This window comes from Eriocheir sinensis, unplaced genomic scaffold (assembly GCF_024679095.1).
Source record: "Eriocheir sinensis breed Jianghai 21 unplaced genomic scaffold, ASM2467909v1 Scaffold1379, whole genome shotgun sequence".
NCBI classification, from domain to species: Eukaryota; Metazoa; Arthropoda; class Malacostraca; order Decapoda; family Varunidae; genus Eriocheir; species Eriocheir sinensis.
This window is the reverse complement of record NW_026110716.1, coordinates 55,001-80,722: the sequence shown is the minus strand read 5'-3', so window position 1 is coordinate 80,722 and position 25,722 is coordinate 55,001. Positions and strand designations below refer to the sequence as shown.

The window sequence follows — 25,722 nt, the reverse complement described above, 5'->3', positions numbered from 1 at the left end:
GTACCTCCCGGCAGGATCTATCGACTTGCTTAAGCCACGAACTCCGTGGGCGTCCCCGTGGCCTCCTCCACTCAGGATTGTCTCTCACAGAGACAACCCGATGAGCAGGATCAGCTTCCGGAAAACGTGCCCGTATAGCCGGAGTTGGCGTTGACGGACTATGCAGGTAATATATGTCGAATCAGCCTCACGGAGTAGTCGCCTGTTTGACACAAAGTCCTTCCAGCGATATCCCATGATTCTGCGTAGACACTTATTACTAAAGGCATCAATCCGCCTCTCCAGGTCCCCGTTTAGTGTCCATGTCTCACAACCATGGAGTAAGACAGGGAGCACAAGGGACTTGAAGATCCGCGTCTTTGTCCACCTGCACAGGTATCGACAACGCCATATACTCGTGTTGAGCGAGTCCATAGCACCGTGGGCCAGACCAATCCGCCGTAAGACTTCCTGGCCAGACTCACCGTTGTTATGAACTACGCTACCAAGATACGTGAAACTTTCCGAGATTTCAACGTCCTCGCCACACGCATGAACAGACTGTACTGTGTCATCCAGCAAGCCTCCAAACACCTGTACCTTGGTCTTGGCCCAGGAGACCTGGAGTCCCAAGGGCTTCGCCGCCTCGTGCAGTGCCTCGAGAGCCATCACCAAGACCTCCAGCGACTCCGCCAGGATTACTGCATCATCGGCAAGAACAAGGACCCTGGTATTGCCAATGGATGCTCCGCAGGTCCACAACTCTGCCCAGTACCCAGTCCATACAAGTGTTGAAAAGCGCTGGGGCACGGTCACAGCCCTGCCTCACTCCCGCATTCACGGGAAAGAGGCTGGACAAGCCCCCCCCCCCCCACACACACACACACACACACTTCACAGCACTCTCTGTCCCAGAATACAGGCCAGTCAGCAAACCAATAGTCCTCGCAGGAATCCCACGGAGTCGCAGAAGATCCCAGAGTGCCTCACGATCGATGCACTGAATCAAACGCCTTCCTGAGATCGACACAGGCTGCAAGCATCCCCTGTCGAAACTCACCTCGGCGCTCCACCACTCGTAAACCTTCTATCAGTCGATCAATCTCATTCAATCATTCAGTCAGTCAGTCAACCAGTTTGTCTGTCAGGCAATCGGTCAGTCTGTCAGACAGTCAATCCATCATTCATTCAGTCAGTCAGTTAACCAGCTATATAGTCAGTCAGTATATCATGCGGTCAGGCAGTCAGTCAGTTAGTCAGTCAGTCAGTTAATTAGTCAACCAGTCAGTCAGTCAGTTAATCAGTCAGTCAGTGAGTCAGTCATTAGAGGAAACAAGAACAGTTTTGTGGTGAGGAAGGTGCTTGAAAAATAGTGTCAGTGGAATGCAGCACTTATATTTACCGGGATGATGTCAGCAAGGAGAGTCAATTAACAGTTTAACTGGAGCACACGAGTTTAGCAACTAGACGAATACAAATGAATAATAGATAAATTTACACATCATAGATAGACAACTATAATATAAGGTAAGTACAATGTTCCAAGTACGACAATTTCGTATCGCTGGCGAGTCACACGGGCGTGAAGTTGCCAGCTCGTTACAGTCAGCCTGTTATATTTGCCGATCTCCCACCCAAAACCTGTCTCTGGCGCCCAATAACGAGACTCAGATATAGTTATCACTAAAACCGTTGATTCCTGATGTGTTTTGGCAATGGTTAAGCGTCGAAAACCGGTACATGCACGAGGGCGAGATGATGAAGGCAAGTTATCCCAGCATCGTTTCCAGATTGTCGTACTCGGAGCATTACATTTACCAGCTTCTTCCGCATAAATATCACCAGGAAACATGCATAATAAACCATTTCAACAATAACTACAAATAAATATCGTTATTGTGACCCAGGAAACAGTTTTGGGGATGGAAATTGGGAAACATGAGAAACTGAGTACGACAATCTGGCAACGTTGTACAATCCCAGCCATCAGCTGTTCAGTGTTTGTTTACCTCGCGCGGGGAGAGAGGAAGGCTGTGCTCGTCTTTTCTTTTTTATCCCTATCATCCACCCCCCCCCCTTATCCTCGTGCTCCCGGCCTTGTAGCGGTGCCGTGGCGGGGCGTGTAGGCGTTGACATGTAAGCCCCGGTCGTCTACCCTCCGTGCCCTATGGGGGTCCGTGGACGGGGCAGGTAGTTTGGGTTAACCCGTCCGCTGCGGTTGGCACGGGTTTGGATTTCACTGTTAGCCTAGTATCATATATATAGTTTCATGTCTTTCTCTGTCTCTGTGGTGGATAGTGGAGTGTTTCCCATGTGGTATTGGTGTGCTGGATATCCTCTCCCAAGGTGCAGGACTACATTTTCTTCATTGAATTGTAGCAGCCACTTTTTGTTCCACTCCTGTAGCTTGATGAGGTCTTCTGCTAGGAAATGCACATTCAAGGGACAAATATACTTTTCCCATTTCATTTCAACAGAGTAAATTTTAATGTAAGTGGAATTTTTCCATGTTGAGAATATGCTAACAGCTCCTCATTTTCATTTTCCATTTCCATCTTGCAGCACTCACGGTCATCGGCACTGCCCATACACTCAGTCCACCCTGGCGGGGACCTCACCAATGACCTCCATGAAAACAGGGTCCCAGACAAGCCAGTTGGTCTGAAGGGTGAGTGTTTCCCTCAGTGTTGTGATTTACATCCTCTGTCCCCTTCAAATTGTCCCTCCTACCTCCTACCTCCTTATCCATCACTTACATTCTTAATTCCCAACAAACAGTATAAACCTAATATATGTGTTGTGCATAGAATTTAGGATAACTTACAGGTACAATACATTTGTATAATTTTGTTTTCATGGTACAAAATATTCATGTTTGGAAGCCATGATAAAACCTACATAGTGATCATGATGGTGGAGTCACTGTGTTATCTGCAGTGTCTTGTGGTCCATTACAGCCGTGGCGCTGACTGACCACATCAGGGTGTGTTGGCAGCCCCCCGCACAGCACAATGTGCTGCTGTGCGGCTACACCATTGCCTGGGACCAAGGCGTGGACATCTACTCCAAGATCGTGGACAGCAAGCAGCACGGTTACATCATTGATAAGCTGGGTGTGTAAGATGATCATTTGTGACTAATTCTCCATTTTCTGGCCAAGTAGTATGCAGACCTGCAGTGTGATTCTCCACAAGACAGGGATTTTGAATTAGCCACTTCTACATTTGTGTTGAGCCAAGAGAAGGTAAAGATTTTGTTAGCCTGTCAAATGTGATTGGCATGGATTTGCCTCACTGTTAGTCTGGTAACCTTTCTCTGCCTCTCTGGTGGACAGTGGAGTGTTTCCATGTAGTATTGGTGTGCTGGATATCCCCTCCCAAGGTGCAGGACTTTACATTTTTCTTCACTGAATTTTAGTAGAAACATTTTGATCCATTTCTATAGCTTGGTGAGGTCTTCTGGTAGGAAATCCACAGTCAATGGGTTAAATGATATCATAGTTAACCATTTATTGAGTCTGGAGTTAACATTACATTCACCCCCCCCCAAAAAAATGATGATTGAGTCCATAACAAGTTTTCATTTAATCAAAGTAAAGTGAAGGTTGAGATCTTGCTAAGTAGATCATAGTTAAACATTTATTGAGTCTGTTAACATTTCACACACACACACACACACACACACACACACAAACACACACAGAAAAGTATTTACACACCATCATAAAGTTAGCTCTCCATATTGTGAAGACCCTGGACCATGAGAGCAATTATTGAGGGAAAGGAGGTGGTATTCTGAGTTGCCATTTTCAGACTCATCATCGTTCAGGCTCATTCCTCTGTCTGCCCTGAACTCTCAGATATTTCCTGGGTGGTCATAATGTTAGTCAGGTTATTCATTGGTTATCTGTGGCCTGTTATCTGTCTTTCTACCTGTTGTCTGTTAGTCTATCTCATTTGTTATCTGTTCTGCCCAGTTTAACCCCTTGACTGCGGATTTCCTAGCAGCAGACCTCGCCAAGCTACAGGAATGGAACAAAAAGTGTCCGTGGCTACAGTTCAGTGAAGAAAAGTGTAGTCCTGCACTTTGGGAGGGATATCCAGCACCAATACCACATGGGAAACACTCCACTATCCACCACAGGCAGCGAGAGAAAGACCTGGGACTATGTTACCAGGCTACCAGTGAAGGCAAAATCCGTGCCAATCGCAGCGGACGGGTTAAGGGTCGTGAAAAATTGTTGTATTGTTACGATTAGGTCCATAACAAGTTCTCCATCTCCTCAGAACCCAACATGGAGTTTGTGATAAGCCTGCGAGCCTTCAACAACGTGGGTGACGGGCAACCGGTGTACCAGCAAGTCCGCACCCAGCCAGAGGAGGAGGAGGTGGTGGCACCCACGCTGGACCCGGCGGTGTGGGTGAAGGCCGTGGTGCTGACGCCCTTCACCGTGGTGCTGCAGTGGGCGGACACCATGCTGAGCCAGAACCAGGTGATTTATTTATTTATTTATTATTATTATTATTATTTTTTTTTCAAGGGAGGCAACTCAAGGTAAACAAATTAAACAACAATTAAAAGGCCACTAGATGCCGTTCCAAACACAAGCATGAAGAATGGGAGGTCAAAAGAGGTCAGTTTTGGGTAGTGTTGCTGGGCTGCTTCAGGGAGGGCAGTCATCAGCTGGAAAATATATGTTTTATCTCATGTTCTTTGTGCACTGTGTCACGACTTGCCACTTGCATCAACACAGCAGCGGAAAAGTTAGTCATTTGTCAAGGAACTTATTCACCACTTACACATTCTTGTTTCCCTGCACACACTCCCTTATTCGCCTCATATCCACCTCTCCACATCCTTATTCGTAACTTGCATCCTTCTCCCTCCTACAAACAGCCCCTCATTCACCTCATATCTTCCTCTCTATATCCTTATCCATTACTTACTCATACTCTCGTCCCAGCAAACTCCTTATGCACATCACGTCAACCTCACACACCCTTATCCATAACTCATGCAACCTCATTATCCTGCAAACAGTCCCTAATACACCTCATATACTCCCACAGACATCCTAATCCATCACATACACATCCTCTTTTCCTGCAAGCACTCCTCACACCCTTCCTATCCTCCTGTCATTCATGTCTCATTTCACAAGCCAGTCCTTCATCCAGTGACCTTTCTTATGTTTTCCTCCGTCCTTGTACCTGACTCCTGTTAATACTGACCTTTGACTCCTGCAGTACAACAGCTGCACCACCTTCTCGTCCTCATCCTCCAGCCGCTACGTCAACGCCACGGATGTGACCTGCCTCATTGACAGCCTCAAGCCATCAACAGTGTGTGAGTTTGCTGTGAAGACCATCAGGGTGAGACCACAGTGCTGGAAGCCTTCGTTCTTCTTTCAGTAAATATTCACTCAGTCCTGCAACACTTCTCAAGGAAATCCTGCACAGCTGAATCCTTGCTGTGATGAGGCACAGAGAAATTATGACTCATAGGGTGAGCTATTATTAGTGTTTGAGATATTGATTTTTTCATTGACCTTTTGCAAATACTTAAAAATGAACCTTACATAATGGTATTAGAAACAGCACAGCAGGGTTGGCAATGATTTAATCAAATTGATTTAATCAAATGATTAAATCATTGATTTTATTTGTATTTTTTCTGAGTAAAAGTATTCCATAGGTTAAATGATGTGCTCCAAAGATGATAAAGTAAAACAACCTATTCATGTGCAATGATTCATTTATTCTCTTCAAAGTATAAAAAAAAGATTCCTACATTATTATATCCTCCTGCGCTAATGTTGCCAACTAGGTAAAAAATCAGCCTCCTTTAGTCTTTACTAACTTGGCCGGCAATGTATCATAATAGCAACCAAGGTTTGCAACCAAACCGTAACAGAATAGAAGTAGATATTCTTCTGTATGGTAATAATATAATATTCTGTCATGAAAATGACAACTTCAGGCAACTCTATCTGTCCTAAACCTGCTCCTGTACCAACTACAAACAAGTACTGAACAAGTATGTATCTGGATCCTTGACTGTGCTCAGACTTACAGGCCTAAACTTAAACTTAAAGTAACCTATGGAAACTTTTGAATCACTCACCAGGATATATATATATATATATATATATATATATATATATATATATATATATATATATATATATATATATATATATATATATATATATATATATATATATATATATATATATATATAAAATGCATGATGGGGAACTTTGAAGTTTTGGTGTGCAAAATCACACTTTTCCCACACACTTTTCCCCATCAGGTTTGGCGTGAGTCCCCCTATAGCCTGGTGGCCTCCAACACCCTGCTGGTGGCCTGACCGTCCTGGCCCTCCCTGGCCAGCCGTCCACCACCACCTTCACCCGGCAGCCGCTGCAGCGGAACAATGGGAGGATCACAGGTGAGCTGATGGGTTACCAGGATGGCATCTTCAAATTATATAAAAATAAAAAAGAGTCAGTGTGCCAAACCACAGTGATGTACTAGACTACATAGTTAAGGGAACACACCTTCACTGACGTGGAAAAGACCTGGATATATAGTAAATAAACAGTGACTTAGGTCATGGTGGTGGGCAGCGTGGGCCAGGCAGGAAGCAAGAACCATACATCCTGTCAGCCACTATAAATACAATTTGCCTGAGCCACTACCGGGCTGGGGTCATCCAAGAGGCCCCTCCAAAGAGCCTACTGGAGCTATTGGCTGCACTTAACCCAGTAGCTGATGTGATCATTTTTCTGAAAGTCCACTCTAAGCAATGACTTGGGCCTACCATAAGGACCCACAGTTAAGAAGCATACCGGCGCAATAGGCCGCGACGTAAAAAAAAGAGAGAGATAGAGAGAGAGAGAAAATCATCACTCAGGCAAACCTTTTTATAATATATATCAATGCATTTGTGATCAGTTTATGCATCATCTATTTAGGCCCGTCGCTGCTACACGGTAAAGCCACAAATTTTGCCTGTCACTGGTACACGGTTAAAATAAGATTATTGAGGGAGTAATTTTGTTTGTTCCAGGCTACGTGATATTCCTCACCATGGACCAAACTGTCAGTGACTGGGTGATGGGGAAGTGACGGGGACTGGCTCACCTCACCGTCCATGGACTGACGCCTTCAAGGAAGTATTTGCACAAGATGCACACTCAGTGTCAAAGGTTTTGGTCCATTCTCCTCCGTGGAAAGCTTCACGACTTCCAGGTAAGGAAGTGTTAGTCTTAGGGAGCCGTCATTGCTGTGGTGCATCAGTCACTGTTCTCCCAGTTATGCACATGTTGTGTCCCACCACACTGTCCCTCATCATGGAGCACTCCCTCCTGAGGCTGACTTGAGGCCCATTACCTGCATGCTGTGTGTTGTGGTGCATCAGTCACTGTTCTCCCAGTTATGCACATGTTGTGTCCCACCACACTGTCCCTCATCATGGAGCACTCCCTCCCTGAGGCTGACTTGAGGCCCATTACCTGCATGCTGTGTGTTGTGGTGCATCAGTCACTGTTCTCCCAGTTATGCACATGTTGTGTCCCACCATACTGTCCCTCATCATGGAGCACTCACTCCCTGAGGCTGACTTGAGGCCCATTACCTGCATGCTCTGTGAATGCCACCTCTGGCTCTGTGGGCATGTGGGTAAACCCTGCTTACCAGGTTGTTTATGTAAGACACAATCCTTAGTAAAGAGTGTGCCCAGAAAGTTGGGTTAGAGCAGGTTGATGGATCCTGCTGGGAGGTACATGGTATGGGGAAGGTGCCTGCATGGGGACCTGCACAGAGGAACCCCCAAGAATGGTGTCATAGTTTGGGTGAGGCAGGCTGGCAGAGGCCCCATTGATTGACTGATTGATTAAGCCAATGTTAAAAATATTATACATCTGCTCCTGTGTTCCAGCTGTTGACAAGAGCATCGGTGAGCCCCAGGCTGGTGTGTGGAGCGAGAGGCCTGATTGTGCTGGTGATCGCTGGCGTGGCAGGAGCCATGACCAGCTGGGGCCTTCTTGGCCACCACACTGTACTGCCGCGGGTCAAGGCGGAGCCCAGGCCAAGCATTGTGTAAGGTGGCAGGACAGTTTCTTGTTGGTGTGTTTCATCCCATGACTCATTTCAGCAATCCTTTACACTGACTGCAGGAACTTTTTATTCACTTTGTAATATGGAGAACAAGGCTGCAGGGCATAGTCCACAAAGACTTAAGTTTGCCAAGATTAGAGAAAGAAAAAAAAGGTAAACTTGTTCATAGGAAATGTTCAAGATGGACTTTCATTTTGTGCTATACATAGTTGCAGGGTAACAAGTGACCTCTGTTTGTGATATCTGTGTCTCTTGGTGGAGCAGCTAACACGTGTTTCTAACTTGTGATTGCTTGCAGTGTGCTGGCTGGGAGCTATTTCTTTAAATGAATTCAAATATGCTTTGTTGAACTCAAACCTCATGCCTTTAACATCCATCCTGTTTTGAAGATTGCATGTGCCCTTCCATCTCCCTCTGGACAGCCCTGCGAGGTACAGCAGCAGCACTCAGTAGTATTTAGCAGCTAGTAAGATGCATCACTTCCTTGCAGTCTTGGCGGCAGCTGCAGTGAGAGCAACAAGCCTGGCGTCCAGCCTCCAGACCTGTGGATCCATCACGGCCACTTGGAGCTGAAGAACTTTGACAAGGGTGAGCGCAGCAACTCCCCCAACCACGCCTCCATCATCCAGCACACAGGTGGGTGTCTTTGTCAGTCATTGAACAGTGTGCAGCTCATGGGAGTCCTGTCATTTGTGTGGTATTTTTTGTAATATTTGGTTGCTGGTGTTTTGTTGCCAGTCACTGCTGCGTTGTAGTGTGCCAGTGACGCCACACACAACCTTACACAACCCACAGACACTCCAGTATGAGAGTCATCACACATTACAGAGTTTCCATCTATCTCTATCCAGACACTCCCTCCGTGCCTGCTCAAAGTTTCTCAAAGATCTTTCCCCCCTCTCCCTAACGTACTCTTGCACCCTATCCCTCCATTTCACTGGAGGTCGTCCTCTAGCATTCCCTCCCTCTATCTCACTCACATACACCCTTCTGGTCATCTTACTCTCCTTCATTCGCTCCATGTGGCCAAACCACTTTAAAGTCTGTCGCTTCACTTCTTCCACCACTCCACGCTTCTTCCCTTCACCCCGTGACACATTCCAAAACGCTCGTACACACTTTCATTACTCATTCCATCCATTCTACTCACACCACAAGCACTTCTCAAATAACTCATTTCCACTGCCTGCACTCTAGACCTCTGACTTTCATTCCAGGCCCTCGTTTCTCTTGCATATGTGAGGGTTGGTACTATTATTGTATTTCTCAAATCCCTCTTTACCTCCATGCTCACACTTCTGCCATTCATGATTTGTCTCAAAGACCCTACCACCCTTCTTCCTTGCAATGCCCTTTCTCTTGTCACTCTCTCTGCACCACCATGCTTACACATAACTGATCCAAGAGCCGCGGGTCACTCTTCTCAAATGCTCTGAAACCCAGTTCCAGGTTGACCCTGGGCTCATAGAGTCTATACTGTTCTGCACTGTGTCTCAGTGACATGGTGGTGTCCAAATGAAAATCCTGTAGAATATTTCTCAAATATCCAGGTTTACCAAGTCGCATTGCTTGATAAGTCAAGACAAATATTTTGTAGACTATGCGTGCCTTGATGGGCAGCCAATGCAAGTCTGTGAGTGCAGGTGTTATTCTCTCACGGGGGGGCAGACCCTTTATTAGCCTTGCCTTGATGGGCAGCCAATGCAAGTCTGTGAGTGCAGGTGTTATTCTCTCACCAGACCCTTTGTTAGCCTTGCCTTGATGGGCAGCCAATGCAAGTCTGTAAGTGCAGGTGTTATTCTCTCACCAGACCCTTTGTTAGCCTTGCCTTGATGGGCAGCCAATGCAAGTCTGTGAGTGCAGGTGTTATTCTCTCACCAGACCCTTTGTTAGCCTTGCCTTGATGGGCAGCCAATGCAAGTCTATAAGTGCAGGTGTTATTCTCTCACCAGACCCTTTGTTAGCCTTGCCTTGATGGGCAGCCAATGCAAGTCTATAAGTGCAGGTGTTATTCTCTCACCAGACCCTTTGTTAGCCTTGCCTTGATGGGCAGCCAATGCAAGTCTATAAGTGCAGGTGTTATTCTCTCACGGGGGGCAGACCCTTTGTTAGCCTTGCCTTAATGGACAGCCAATGCAAGTCTATAAGTGCAGGTGTTATTCTCTCACCAGACCCTTTGTTAGCCTTGCAGCTCTGTTCATAACAAGTTGTAGTTTCTTCAGCAGATATTTAGGAAGGCCATAATAAAGTGAGTTACAATAATCCAGCTTTCTATTTACATGATTATATATATATATAAGCATCTTCATGGTCTTATCATCCAGGTATTTCTTGACAAATGCAATATTTCTGAGATGGTAGCCTGCCGTTCTCACCACCTGACTGATCTGTTCTTTGAATGATAGAGTGCAGTCAAGTATCACACCTAAATCTTTGACTGACTTTTTTACAGTCCTAGTGTCATCTTTTATCCGAAGAGTGGAAACATCTAGCCTCCTGACATCCTTGTTCTTCCCCACAATCAAGCATTCAGTTTTATCCTCATTCAGCTTCAGTTGCTTAGAATTCATCCATTTCCCGACATCATCCATAATTCTGCTCAGCTTATCTTCAGTGTTTTCCACGTCACTCAGCGACAAATAGAACTGTGTATCATCAGCATACAGTTTAAAGTCAACTTCATGCCTTCTTAGTAAAATGTGAAAGACCAATAGTATAAACACAATAAAATTGGACCCAGTACACTTCTCTCGGGGACTACTCTTTGCAAAAGTTTATGAGTGGAGAACGATTTACCCATTTGCACACAGTAAGTTCTGTTCTCAAGGTAACTCCTCAGATGATCCAGCATACCACCCTCAATTCCAATATTCTTACAATCCTGAAGCAATAGACTGTGCTCCACCGTGTCAAACGCAGCACTCAAGTCTAACAAAATCAGAACACCACACTTCCCTTCATCCATAAGCACAAGCAAGTTGTTTACCACCAAACAGAGAGTAGTTTCAGTTGAGTAAAGCCTCTTGTAGGCAGATTCATTATCCAGTAAAGCCTGCACCACTAGCAAATGCTCCATTAGCTGATTTAAGATCACATTTTCAAGTATCTTAGATAGAAACGTCAAGTTGGATACTGGTCTAGAGGAACTAAACACTGTGGGTCCAGTTTACCTTTAACGATAGGTTGCACGATCGCCGCTTTCTCACTCTCAGGGAAAGTCTTGTTTTCGATACTAGTGTTAACCATCACAGTCATAATATTTAAGAAATCACTAAAGTTTCCACTCTTAATGATGTCACTTATCGGCAAGGAATCACCATCACAGTACGTCAGGTTCACCTGTGTATGATAGTTTTCACCATAGCCACATCCACTTGTTGAAAGCCTGTTAACTTTATTTCAGGGACTGGAGTTTCCACAGCGGATCCATGGTAACCGCGGTCGCCTCTAAAGTTCATGATAACTTTCTCAATTTTCTTGTCAAAAAAGTCTAAAAACTTATTTGCCAGCACTTCATCCGAGAAACCATCCAGAAGCTTGTTAACCTTTCTGTTTCCACTCAAACTGTCAAGCACCTTATATAAGTTATTGATGTCAGGCCCTGCCTCCACAACCTTATTCCGATAGTATTCTCTTTTCCGTTTTATCACAAGCCGGTTTTCTTGGTTTCTCGCCTCCTGGTATGCTCTTCTTGCCTCATCTGTTTTTTGCCTACGCCACAGTCTTTCTTTTTTCTTCTCTCTTTTTGCCCACAGTATTTCCACATTAAACCAAGGTGCATGATCTCTCAACACTATCTCCTTTTCACTCAGAGGACAGAGGCTGTTATACTCATCTTTAGCTAAACCATTATATAGCTTAACCAGGCAGGTAGCACAATTTCCACGTAACACCGAGCCATGTTCACAGATTTCACGACAATTAATAGTAATTTCCTGTATCACAGAGTTAATCAGTATTTCTGGTTGAAAATTCTTTCGCAATCTGAACGTAATCTTTTTTCTCTGCACTGCTTCCCTCACGTATGAAATTTCAAAGGTTACCAATTTATGCACCGGGGACATACAACATATTCCATCAACACCCCCCCCCTTGCACTAGATCACCGTCTATATCGCTGAAAACCAAGTCTAGCACATGACCCCCTAAAGAAGTCATCTCGTTCACTTTATTAATCAGGTTGAAACTGTCCATCATCTCAATGAAGGCCATGGCAGAAGAATTTTCAGGATCATCAATCCATAGATTAAAGTCACCACGGATGAACACATTTGCACTCACCATATCCACAGACTCCAAAGTGTACGAATTCATCAATAAAGACCTCTGCTCTTGTATCCGGAGGTCGATACACCACAATAAAGGTGCATTTCCTTCTATCAATTTCACAGATGACTTGCACTAATTCAAAGGTATCCCACCTTTCTGATGCTTTTCTCCGAATCTTCTTAAAAGAATTCGAAAGAAAGATCCCAACACCACCCCCCCTTCTTGTCTCCCTCGGGACATGTATAAAGGTATGAGTACATGCGGAATGTACAATTGGAGTAGGCCTAGATCTGTACGTATGTCAAAACTGCCAGTCTGATTAGGCATTACAGTATTGCTTTAAATATAATTTGTTTAAGTTTTTGAAAGGCATCCATAAGTGAACACTTTTGAGTATGAGACTATAAGGAAGTTGGTGTTTTTAACTGTTTCAGATATCAGTATTCAACAGAAAGGACATATTTTATCAAATTAATTGAATATTTAGTTCCATATATTTTTCATGAAAGTAGATGTTCCTTTTGTTACAAAAATTCAGAAGAAAGGGAAGCTGTCTAATATTACTAGTCTAAAAGAAGGGGATACCTTTTGGAAAATTAATTAGTTGTTTAGTTTTACATTCTGTTCATTAGGAGACACAAATATGACTGTGTTCCTATATTTCACATTAGTCCAGGCGCTTAGGGAAATATTAGGGAGACATTGTGCAAATTTATCTACAAGCATGAAATTTGGCACAGATGTAGGTTAGGCCGTACTGAACTCATTTGTTGAGGGCGCCAAAGCCGATGATCACTGGGGCCGCCATATTGGCAAAATCCAATATGGCCGCCACTTGGTATTTCATTTTGCGATAACTTCACGACTAAAGGTCATACAACATCGTGTAAAAGCACTTTATAGGGGTTTTCGACCTCAAGGAATCCAAATCCGAGCTCAAAAATTTGCATAGCACATCCCATATGCTGAGTATATTTGCAAATTTTCTTTAAAAAAACAGACGTGAAGGGCTTAAAAGAACAGAAAGCCCACAGTTCAAGTATTGGTCCACCATCATGGAGCTTGAGCTGCTCTTGTGCCGCTTTATCCGTTCTCTGCGCGAAGGGGATTTTCTTCTCTATGTCCAAGTATGTGATGAGCTTTGTCCATGGTTTCACGTGATGGACCACACAAACTATGCGAGATGGCTGCCAGTACATGTTCGGGATATGGTTCAGCTAGCTGAGAGTCACCCAGATATACATGCAGAATTTCTGAAAGGGAACTTTGCCGTTCAAAGGTCAACACACAAGTTCAGCCTTATTGGGAAGGATCAGTCACATGAACAGTCGAACAAGAGCCTTCAAGCTCATGGTGGGGCTGCTGGGCTGTATGAAAATCCTGAAGCGCTCACACTTTACATGCTGACGGGTCCAGATTGTTCCCGGTGTGTTGAAGAGTTTGAGACGGTTTTGGACAGCCCGAGCTCAAGCACTGCTCATCATGAAGAAGCACACAGCTTGCAAGTAAAATACAGGAAAGATGTCCTGTCATTTGTTGAAAATATCGAACAGCTAGGAAATCCTTTTGTTGCTGGTTCGGAACTTGTTGCGCTTGACACCCAAGAAGTCATGGATCAAGAAGTCGTCACATCTCTGCCAAGTCCATGAAGTTGGCAAAGATCTTCATGAACAATATGTTGCACAAACACTCGACAAGGCAACTGTGCCAGTGTCCAACACTATCCGACGTAACAACATCCTGACCTTTGCCAATCGACCTCACTTATCCAAGAAAGGCAACAAAGCCAGTGGTACACAGAAGAAAAACATGACTCTTATCACACAACTCTTCCTGTCACTTCAATCACGACCAGATGCTGATGTGGAAGAGTTTTTTCGCTTTGAAAATCAAAGGGAACCACCAAGTTTGGCTGACTATGGCTCACTTAGATCCGGCAGCAAGTCTGATATTCTGGAATGCATCAAAGCTCCAACTGGTCGGTCATCTCAAGCTAGGCGTGCAACGATTGTTGTGTTGGACATGGCAGCAGTTATTCACATGGTGCGACCTACATCAGCAAAAACATTTGCCGAGTATGCTACACAACATATGATCCCGTTCCTGAAATCCCAGATAAATCCAGCAGTTTCCCGCATTGATGCCATATGGGACACCTATCCAGAAGAGAGTTTGAAGTCACTCACACATCAACGTCGTGGTACAGGTCCACGAACTAGGGTTGGAAGTGGCAGCACACGAATCCCAAAACATGATTGGAACAGTGGATTCCTCAAGAACAACGACAACAAGAAGGAGTTGTTCATTTTCCTGAGTGAGGAGATAGTCAAGAATGACTGGGGCGGGAAACTCCTGCTCAGTACCAAAGGCGAAAATGTTCTATCCAACAGACAAGCCGACGTGTCAGCACTCCAACCCTGTAATCATGCCGAGGCCGATACGAGGATATTCCTTCATCTGGCACATGCAGCAGCCCAGGGCCACAAGATAGCTATTGTTCGTACTGTTGATAGTGATGTGGTGGTCCTTGCCATACACTTCTTCTCAAGCCTTGGTTTCTTGGAGCTGTGGGTTTGTTTTGGGAGTGGCAAAAATGTCCGTGACATCCCCATCCATGACATCTGTGCTCACCTTGGACCTTCCAGATCTCTCGCGTTGCCCCTTTTCCATGCAATAACAGGGTGTGACACGACATCACACTTCCTTGGATGTGGCAAAAAAACTGCTTGGACATCTTGGCAAAACACTCCAGGACTCACAGAAACACTGATGGCATTGACCAATAATCCAAACCTCCTCAGCCTCGATTCTCTACACATGCAGAATCTGGAACGATTTGTGGTCATCATGTACAGCAAGGGATGTGGACTGACCAGGGTCAACGAAGCTAGACATCGTCTATTCACAAGTGGTAGAAAAACCTTGGAAAACATTCCACCCACACAAGCAGCTTTGTTTGAACATCTCAAGCGGGCTCTGCTTCAAGCAAGCTTCTACTGGAAACAGGCAACCTCAGTTCACCAGACTATTCCTAACTTCACCGCATGGGGTTGGCAAAAAGAAAACACTGGTATCTGGTTACCACACTGGACAACACTTGAAGATGCCAGTAAAGCATGTTCCATCCTGCTGCACTGTGGCTGCGAACGGGCTTGTACAGGAAACTGTAAATGTAGCAGAGCTGGAGTCCGATGCACCGGGCTGTGCAAATGCGAAGCCGGGTGTATCAATAATGATGATACTTAGACAAATACCTTCTACAGTGACAGTCCACTAAGAACAGACTCATAAAATTTCTTCATTAGTGAACATGTAAAGAAACAAACTGAACCACTAAATGTATATACAATAAAAACTTTAGATTGGCAAAAGTATATACGCTATGTGAAATCTGAGCTCAGATTTAGATTCCTTGAGGTCAAAAACCCATACAAAGTGCTTTTACTTGACTTTTTATGCCTTTCGGTTGTGAAGTTATGGCAAAATGAAATATCGAGTGGCGGCCATATTAGATTTTGCCAATATGGCGACCCCAGTGATTATCGTCTTTGGCGCCCTCAAGAAATTGGTTCAATATGACATCATCTACATCTGTGCCAAATTTCATGCTTGTAGACAAATCTGAACGATGGTTCCCCTAAGCGCCTGGACTACATCAAGAGAGATTTATAGGGTATAGTTTTCAAAAAGGGAATACATATCATATTTTTATAAAGTGAAAAAACTATTTTCCTTATGTTTCTGTGAGTTTTATTATTGTAAGCCAGAGTGGGGTAAAAGGCCTACCCAGTGGGCGTTTTACCCCACATGCAGGATAAGAAGCCCCCTTATTATTTTTTTAAAATTGTCATTATAGAAAGGTGTAAATCATAATGAGTGGATATGATATATACCATAGATAAGCCTTAGCCTAAGCTTTCAACAGATCTTTTTTTTTTTAATTCTATTGCAAAAAATGTGGCTACAACAGGCAATCTCTCTTAAGGGGGGCAACTTACCCCACCTTACCCTATTACGAATTTGGGAAGAGTATTAAAAGGCAAGCATTTTGCACATCAATCAGTCTTTTCCAATTTGCAGGAGTCGCGTCACATCACAATGGGACCAAAAAAGGACGAGAAGGGACAAGACAAGAAGAAAAGGTCTTCTGCTGCCGCTGCTGCCTCTCCTGATGATGATGAGCAACAAGAAGACACTCAAGAACAACCTGCCAAGAAAGTGAAGGGACGATCCAAGAAGAGGTCATTGTCTGCTACCGGGGAGACACCCCCTCCTCCAGCCCTCTTGCGTCACCAATCCACTTGGACACAGAGCCCCAACCTGGTCATGATGATGCTGGGGTGTGTCTTTTGCTCAAAATCGGGAGCAAATTCTTGGAGGAGATTTGAAACTCGTAGTAGATCCGGAGTTATCGGTGTAGTTCGTCGTACATTGTAGTACTTCGTACTTACAAATCGGGACAGTTGGTGTGGTTCGTGATACTTCGTAGTACTTCTGCTCCAAAACTCGGCGTACTTCGGGAGAAAATCAGGGTGAAATCATAGTACATCGTAGCATATTGTAGTACGTCGTAGCACTTTGGGAAATAATTCGGTGTACTTCGGGGAATATGCCCTCGAGGTCGACCGAACGCCTCGAGATGAAAAGATAAACAAATTTTCGTAGTGATTCGGGAAAACGCTGTCTCCCGAGGTACTACGATTTTTTTGTGATTCGGCGTCTGTGAGACCGGGGGGTAAGTGTGTTCTCTCAAAGTTTCCGATAGTTTGGTCGCTGCTCTCTGTATTCTTTCCAACTTTCTAATTTCTTTCTTCAATGTAGGTGACCACACTAACGCTGCATATTCCAGTCTTGGACGTATCACCGATGTTATTAGTTTCTTCACCGTCTCTTCGTCTAGATATGTAAATACTGCTTTTATGGTTCTAAGAAGATTGTATGTTTCCCCAGTTATCCAATTTATATGCTTCCCAAAGGATAACTTGTCTGTTATTGTCACTCCCAGATCCTTATTCTTCTGTTTTTTTCATGATTCTTTCATTACTCAGAGAGTAGTTCCCCAATATCCGTCTACTGCTCTTACCAAACTCCATCACACTACACTTCTCTGTACTGAATGTCATTTCCCATTTGCGTGACCATTCGCTTATTCTATCGAAATCCTGACTCAAGGCTACACAGTCTTCTTCATTAGCCACCCTCCTCATTAGTTTAGCATCATCAGCAAACATATTCATATAGCTTGTCACCCCTTCTGTCATGTCAATTATATATATTGCAAACATAATCGGAGCCAGCACCGATCCTTGGAGGACTCCACTGGTCACTTCCGCCCAGCTTGATTTATTGCTCTTGATTACTGTTCTCATTTCTCTCCGTTAAAAAGTCTATAATCCAACCCTTATATTTTGCATCATCCTGTAGGTTTCTCCAAATAACTTGTTTATGTGCTTTTCTGGGGATGGTGTGTCTTGCATCGTTACTCCCAAATCTTTTTTCTTCATGTGCTAACTTTAAGTTTTCTTCTCCCATCCTGTATGTCTTCCTTGGCCTTTTTATACTTTTCCCCATTTCCATAACATGGCATTTGTTTGCATTAAATTCCATCTCCCATAACTGGGTCCATCTATACACTCTGTACAGGTCTTTTTGCAGTTCTTCACAGTCTTCCTCCATCTACACTTTCCTTATTAATTTTGCATCGTCTGCAAAAAGGCTCATATAACTTTTTATACCCTTTGGCATATCATTTATATATATTATGAACATTATTGGTGTTTGTGTGTCATTTCAGGTAAAATATAAGTATCAAGTATATAAAAAAAACTAGTCCTGTTAGGTTTGTGAGGGTCATGTCACGTGTTTGTGGAGGTCATCTTAGGTCCCAAGGGTGAGGTGTGTGTGTCTGTCTGTCTGCAGTGCTTGTTCCAGAGCCTCAAGGGAAGTGCCGGCAGCCTGGAGGGGGTTTTGGGGCCCCTATTCAGAGTGCCTTAAAGTGTGTGTGTGTGTGTGTGTGTGTGTGTGTGTTTGTAATTCACCACGGCCTGATCACGAGTTGGACTGGCTTTCGCCAGCAGGTACCCTCCCGACGTGAGTAAGTGCTCATTATTGTCGATCTCTGGGTACTGCCAAGATCTCACACACCACACAACCCATCCCCCTTGCTCAAGGGGGGACAGTAACCACTCCTAGTCAACGGAAAGAATCTGGCCTGAGCGGGGCTCGAACCGCCGCCTGTTTGGCCGTGAAGACTTGCAGTGCAGCGCTCTACCGATTGAGCTACCGGAGCGGTGTGTGTGTGTGTGTGTGTGTGTGTGTGTGTGTGTCCACCTAGTTGTATTTACCTAGTTGTGACATACGGGAAAGGAGCTCGCGCTGTCCCGTCTCCATATCCGCTCCTATCCAACTTTTCCTAAAATCATGAATGTTTCTTGCACAAACCCCCTCCTCCTCCAGTCCATTCCACACCTCAATGCTTCTGTTTAGGAAGCTAAACTTTTTCACATCTCGCCTACACGTGGTCGCCCTCAACTCCTTTCCATGTCCTCTCGTTTCTCTCTCACTCCACACACACACACACACACACACACAGGTCCTCTCTGTCCAGATTCTCCACCCAGCTCGCCACCCTGTACACCACTATCAGGTCTCCTCTTTCTCTTCTTCTCTCCAGGGTTGTGAGCCCCATGCTATTGAATCTCTCCTCGTAAGTCCGATCCTTAAGTTCTGGTACTATCTCTGATCTCCATCCAAGGGCACAATGCATTCAAACTAGAAATCGAGCAAATAGGGTGCTGGGATTAATTTCAAGGAGCGTAAGCAACAGAATAGTCCGGCAGCCAAAGTGACATTTTTTGTCTAACCTTGCCATAAAGGTCCCACAATGGGTTTTAAAGGTTTTGATACCATGAGACATTGTAGAATCAAAATCCAAAGAGTGCCAAGCTGGCACCCTTGGGCATTTTCTGAAAATCGCTCATTTCCGTGGTACCCTATACCCCCCATTTATCATGTACCTATTTATGATGTACCTATCCAGAGGTATAATGGACCCAAAAAGCCAGACATGCCACAATCAAAAGCAACGAAGTCAGTTTTAACCCTAAGGGTACTTGCATCACAAGTAGTGGCAGCCAGCCGGGCTCACGTGAGGGACTTCTACTTCCTGTCTCAAATTGCAGGTCCAAATGCTTGCCCAGAGTGGAATGGATTCAATAGTCACTTGAACAGGTCTGAGGGTCAAACGGTCAGACCAGCAACCACCTGTGTGTACACGCCACTGATAGACATGAAACCATCAGACCCAGACACCATGCTAACTGCTATGACAGAAGCAGATCGCCTTGTGAAGTGCACTGGACAAAACATAGTAGTGTTCACCTTTACCATGAAAGACAACTCACTTGTCATCTGACAATGGATGCAACCGGCAAAGAAAGGAAGTCCATCAACATCCAAGCAACTGCACACCGCCACAGGGATATCGCTGATCAGCTGTTAGCTAGTCATTCGTTATCGGGATGTGACACAGTGGCTCAGTTGTGGGGCATAGGAAAAACTAAAGTTCTGAAAGTTCTTCAGGCGGGCCATCAGTTGTTGAAACTTGGGAACAGCACTGCTGCACTAGCTGATGTAGTGCAAGAGTCCACTGCATTCATAGCTGCTTGCTATGGGAATCCAGAAGCTCTGACAATGACAGATGTACGATTTAAGGTTTGGAAAGTGAAAACAGCAAAAGCAAACATTGTTTCTGCACCAAAGCTCATGTCTCTCCCCCCAACAAATGAATCTTTTCACCTGAATGTCCTGAGAGCGCACTTCCAATGTTGCATCTGGAAACATGCTGGAGAAGCAAACCCACCAGAGATTGACCCAACCATGCACGGGTGGCAGCGAGATATTGTCAACAGAGCATTAACCCCACAATGCTTCCACCTAATACTTCTGCAGCACCAGATAGCATTTTGAAGCTAATAAAGTGCACATGCGAAAATGCAAGTCAGCTAGGTGCTCATGCTATTCTGCAATGCTTCCATGCACCATCTTCTGCAGCTGTGAAGGTGGCCGGGACTGTTGCAATGAACACACCACAGTTGCTGAAGATGAAAACGACAATCAAGACGTGAACACAAATTCCTAGATAATAGATACTTACATGTAGATATAAAGATATCCTTATCTTTTGTTACCAAAGAGACAGTATCTAAAAAAATTCTGATATTATCATTCTGATTGTACTGATATGTGAATTTTTAGTATAATACCAAATATGAAATTTAGGATGTAAAAAATCTTGTGTTTATTTAAGGTTTGGGATTATCTCATTGGCGTTTGGGTATGATGAGTACACTGGATACTGGAAATAATGCTTTTACTGCATTCCTTGTGTCTGAAAACCTATGATTGGATACCTTACTTGCAACTTTATCAGCTATATTAGTGAAGATACAGACATTTTCATTTTTCGCATGTAGCGATAAATGGGGGGTATTGGGTACCACGGAAATGAGCGATTTTCAGAAAATGCCCAAGGATGCCAGCTTGGCACTCTTCGGATTTTGATTCTACAGTGTTTCCTGGTATCAAAACCATTAAAACCCATTGTGGGACCTTTATGGCAAGGTTACCTCACACTTCCACCGGACTAGAAGCCCCGAAGTCTTCCTCAAACTATATTTAGCATTAGTTAGACCTCATCTTGACTATGTGGTTCAGTTCTGGTCACCTTACTATAGAATGGATATCAAAATGTTAGAATCGGTGCAGAGGAGGATGACTAAGATGATTCAGGGGTTGAGAAACTTGCCATACGAGGAAAGACTCAAACAGTTAAACTTGCATTCTCTAGAAAGGCGAAGGGTGCGTGGAGACATGATCGAGGTTTATAAATGGATGAAGGGCTTTAATAAGGGAGACATTCATAAGGTTTTGTAGGTAAGAAAATTGGGTAGGACACGAAGTAATGGGTTTAAACTGGATAAATTCAGATTCAACAGGGACATAGGCAAAAATTGGTTTACAAACAGGGTGGTGGATGAGTGGAATAGGCTTAGCAGTCATGTGGTGAGTGCCAATACAACTGTCACATTAAAAAATAGATTGGATAAATTCATGGACAGTGATTATTAGGTGGGGTTAGATACACGGGAGCTACACAGGAGCTTAGGTTCAGAGGAGCTGCCTCGTACAGGCCTACCGGCCTCTTGCAGACTCCAATGTTCTTATGTTCTTATGTTATCTTAGTTGCCATTCTCTGTACTCTTTCCAGCTTTCTTATGTTCTTCTTTTCATGAGGAGACCAGACCACTGCTGCATACTCCAGCCTTGGCCTTATCATTGTAACTATTATTTTCTTCATCATATCTTCGTCCAAATACACAAATGCCGTCCTTATGTTCTTCAGCAAATTCATAGTTTGTCCCGTTATCCTGTTGATGTGTTTGTCCGGTGACATGTTCTCTGAGATAGTCACTCCCAAATCTTTTTCTTCCATTCCTCTGCATATTATCTCACTTCCCATCTTATAATCATATTCACATCTACTGCTCCTCCCAAACTCTATTTTTTTACATTTCCCAAGGTTGAATTCCATCTGCCATGTACCACTCCACTCCCATATTTTGTCCAGGTCCCTCTGCAATGCCTCACAGTCTTTCACGTCATTGACTCGTCTCAATAGCTTTGCATAATCTGCAAACAATCTCACATGGCTGGTCACTCCCTCCACCATATCATTTATATAAACAGCAAACATTATCGGTGCCAGCACCAAACCTTGTGTGACCCCACTCCTCACTGGGCACCAGTTGGATACCTTGTCCTTGATTATTGTCCTCATTTCCCTGTTAGTTAGGAAGTCCTCCAGCCACTTAATCAGTCCATCACCAACTCCACCCCTATTTTTAATCTTCCAAATTAGTCTTCTGTGCGGTACTTTGTCAAATGTCTTTTTCAAATCCAGGTACACTCCATCCCCCTAGCCGTCTCTCTCTTGCATTAAATCTGTCACCCTTGAGTTGTAACACAACAAGTTGGTGACACACGATCTCCCTCTCCTGAATCCAAACTGGCAATCTGAGATAATTCTCTCACTTACCCAAAAATCCGACCACCTGTTTTTAACTAACCTCTCACATATCTTCGCAACCACACTAGTGAGTGATACCGGTCTGTAATTTAATGGGTCCTCTCTCTCTCCTCCTTTATAAATTGGTACTATGTTTGCTCTCTTCCAATCTTGTGGTACCCTTCCTTCACGCAGGGAGGTGCTCATTATGGAGTGCAGTTTCTCTGCAAGTTGCTCACTACATTCTTTCAGGATCCAGCCTGACACTTCATCCGGCCCTGTCGCCTTTCTTACATCCAGCTTGTTCAAGCTTTCCTTGACCTCCTGCACCGTTAACTGTATCTCCTGCATAACGCTTCCTCTTTCCTGGCCCGGTGGTTGTACGAATTCGTCTTCCTTTGTGAAAACTCTGTGAAAGCTGTTGTTCATCACTTCTGCCATCTCTGCTGGGTCTTCATATGTAGTTCCATCCAATTTCAGTTTATTGATTGTTTCTCAATTCTTTAATTTGCCGTTCACATGTCTATAAAATAATTTAGGTTGGTCTTTGCATTTATCGATTATATCTTTTTCATATTTCCGTTTTTCTTCTCTTCTAATCTTTGTATATTCATTCCTTGCTTGTTTGAAATTGTTCCACGCGTTGATTCTTCCTCCTCGTCTCCTCCATCCCTTCCAGGCTTCCTCCTTTCTTTTTCTAGCTGCCTCGCATCTTTTGTTAAACCTCTCCTTTTTACCAACATCCTTTTTGGTTACCTTAGGGACATATCTATTCTCGGCTTCTTTGTACAGCTTTAAAAACTCCTCCCACTTGTCTTGGGTACTTTTGGCTTTGTACAGCCCACTCCAATTTGCATTTTCAAAAAAAAGGTGTGTGTGTGTATTTACCTAGTTGTATTTACCTAGTTGTAGTTTTACAGGGCCTGGGCATTATGCTCGTGTGGTCCCGTCTCCGTGTCTGCATTTATCCAACTTATCTTTAAAGCTTTGCACACTCCTCGCTGATACTATATCCTCGCTCAGACTGTTCCAAACCTCTACATTTCTTTGCGGGAAGCTATACTTCTTTGTGTCTCTCAAGCATCTCCCCTTTCTCAATTTTTTACTGTGTCCTCTTGTATTTCTGCTTATGTTTCCTTCTGTTAGTAGCAGTTCTTCATTATCTACTTCATCTATTTTGTTTAATAATTTATAAATTTGGATTAGGTCTCCCCTTTCTCTTCTTTGTTCCAGTGTTGTTAAGTTCATTTCCTTTAATCTTTCCTCGTATATTAATCCTCCAACTCTGGGACCATTTTGATGCCATCCTCTGTATTCTTTCTAGTTTCTTTATATGCTTCTTCTTATGGGGACCACACTACCTCTGCATATTCTAATTTTGGTCTAATCATGGTAGTGATTAGCCTTCTCATCATGTCCTTGTCCATGTAGCTAAATGCTACTCAATATTTCTCACCAAGTTATATGTGTCTCTAAAGATCCGATTTATATGACTCTCTGGTTGATTATCATCCCTCATCACTACTCCCAGGTCTCTCTCTTCATGCACTTTTTAATGTTTCACCATTTCCCATTTTGTATATCCAGATTGGTCTTGTTTCACTTTTACCCATTTCCATAACATGACATTTTCACATTAAATTCCATCTCCCAATCCATACTCCATTTCCAAATTTTGTATAGGTCTTCTTGCAATATTTCACAATCTTCTTTGTTTCTTATATGTTTTTGTAATTTAGCGTCGTCAGCAAACAGGTTTATGTAGCTATTAACTCCTTCAGCCATGTCATTTACATATGCCAGGAAGATTATCGCTGCTAATACTGAACCCTGTGGTACTCCGCTTTCTACATTTCTCCATTCTGATTTTATGTCCTTGACCACAGTTCTCATCTCCTTCCCATTAGGTAGCTTGCCATCCATTTTTTCATATTTCCTTTCAATCCTCCTTTATTTTCCAGTTTCCATAATAGTCTTGTATGTGGAACTTTGTCAAAGGCCTTTTTCAAATCTAGATAAATACAATCAAGCCATCCATCCCTTTCCTGAGTTCTGTCTGTCACTCTTGAGTAAAAACTGAGTAAGTTTGTAACACATGATCGGCCCTTTTGAAATCCATATTGTTTGCTGGTAATTAACTTATGCTCTTCTAGAAATTTAGTCCACTGCTTCTTTATTATTTTCTCACATATTTTGCACAAAACACTTGTCAGGGATATGGGTCTGTAGTTTGAAGGTTCATCTTTCCTTCCACTGTTATATATGGGGACCACTTCAGCCCTTCTCCACTCATTGGGCACCGTACCTGTTGCTACTGAGCATCTAATGATGTCGTATATTGGAACAATTAATTCATCTCTACATTTTTTTGAAATATACCCAGAAACTCCATCCGGTCCTACTGCTTTTCCATCTTCTAGTTCTCCCAGTAATTTATGGATCTCTTCTTTGTTTACCATAATCTCTTCCATATGAACTTCTATTTTATTCTCTTGTGGCGCAATAAAGATTGTTTCTTTGGTAAAGACTTGCTGGAATTTTCTATTTAATAACTCTGCCATACCTTTAGGGTCATTGACTTCCACATTCCCGTCTCTCAGTCTTTCTGTTGTTTCTTTCGGTTTAGTCTTCCCATTTATAAATCTGTAAAACAACTTGGGCTGTTCTTTGCATTTTTCCACAATATCCTTCTCATATCCCTTTTCTTCTTCTTTCCTTATTTTCACATATTCATTTCTCGCCATTCTGAAGTCTTCTTTGTTTCTTTGATTCTTCCTTCTTTTTAGTCTTTTCCATGCTTTGTCCCTTTTTTCTTTTGCGTTTGCACATTTGGCATTAAACCAGTCCTTCCTACCCTTAACTTTGGGTCTGTATACGGGTACATATTTTTTGACACCAGTGTTATAGGCTTCCATAAAGATATCATACTTTTCTTGTACTTTATTTTTTCTCAGTAACTCATCCCATTCCACTTTCTCGTAAAACTTCCGAAGGTTTTCCATGTCTGTCTTAATATAGTTTAGCCTGTTTGATTTGTAAGATTCGTCCTCTTTAGTAACCTCCACTTCTGTATCAATCTCTGTGGTTACATGATCACTCTTGCCCAGTGGACATCCATACCTTAGTTCATCCTTGATGTATATTCCTTTTGTTAGTATGTACTAGGTCCAGTCTTGCCGGTTCATCGTCACTTCTATATCTTGTATGTTCATTCACTCTTTGTATCATAAGATTCTCCATCATCAATCTTAGGAATCTATCTCCCCATGCGTTATCTCCACTATTACT

General features: G+C 43.5%; 2 protein-coding genes across 4 annotated transcripts in view; both read left to right on the top strand.

Annotated features, from left to right (window-relative positions):
- Nucleotides 1–2,138: 2,138 nt before the first annotated feature.
- LOC126989919 (neogenin-like) lies at nt 2,139–7,083 on the top strand. Its single transcript, XM_050848523.1, has 7 exons — nt 2,139–2,169; nt 2,542–2,647; nt 2,937–3,092; nt 4,266–4,471; nt 5,226–5,484; nt 6,292–6,429; nt 7,051–7,083. Exons 4-5 carry the CDS (start codon nt 4,274–4,276, stop codon nt 5,391–5,393), a joined length of 366 nt encoding a protein of 121 aa, XP_050704480.1. The 5' UTR covers nt 2,139–2,169; nt 2,542–2,647; nt 2,937–3,092; nt 4,266–4,273; the 3' UTR covers nt 5,394–5,484; nt 6,292–6,429; nt 7,051–7,083.
- An 861-nt stretch (nt 7,084–7,944) lies between these two features.
- Nucleotides 7,945–25,722, top strand: part of LOC126989916 (thyroid peroxidase-like) — a 32,868-nt gene continuing 15,090 nt past the window's right edge. For all 3 annotated transcript variants that reach the window (XM_050848522.1, XM_050848521.1, XM_050848520.1), the window contains exons 1-3: nt 7,945–8,081; nt 8,590–8,735; nt 16,449–16,708. In XM_050848522.1, the coding sequence (XP_050704479.1) occupies nt 16,467–16,708 (242 nt within the window). In that variant the 5' untranslated portion in view covers nt 7,945–8,081; nt 8,590–8,735; nt 16,449–16,466. The remainder of the gene's footprint in view (nt 8,082–8,589; nt 8,736–16,448; nt 16,709–25,722) is intronic.

What these genes read in the sequence shown, in the direction of transcription:
- LOC126989919 (XM_050848523.1), top strand. Translation starts at nt 4,274, where the DNA reads ATGGAGTTTGTGATAAGCCTGCGAGCCTTCAACAACGTGGGTGACGGG. An exon ending in CCATGCTGAGCCAGAACCAG is followed by an intron (nt 4,472 to 5,225) that starts GTGATTTATTTA and finishes TGACTCCTGCAG; the next exon opens with TACAACAGCTGCACCACCTT.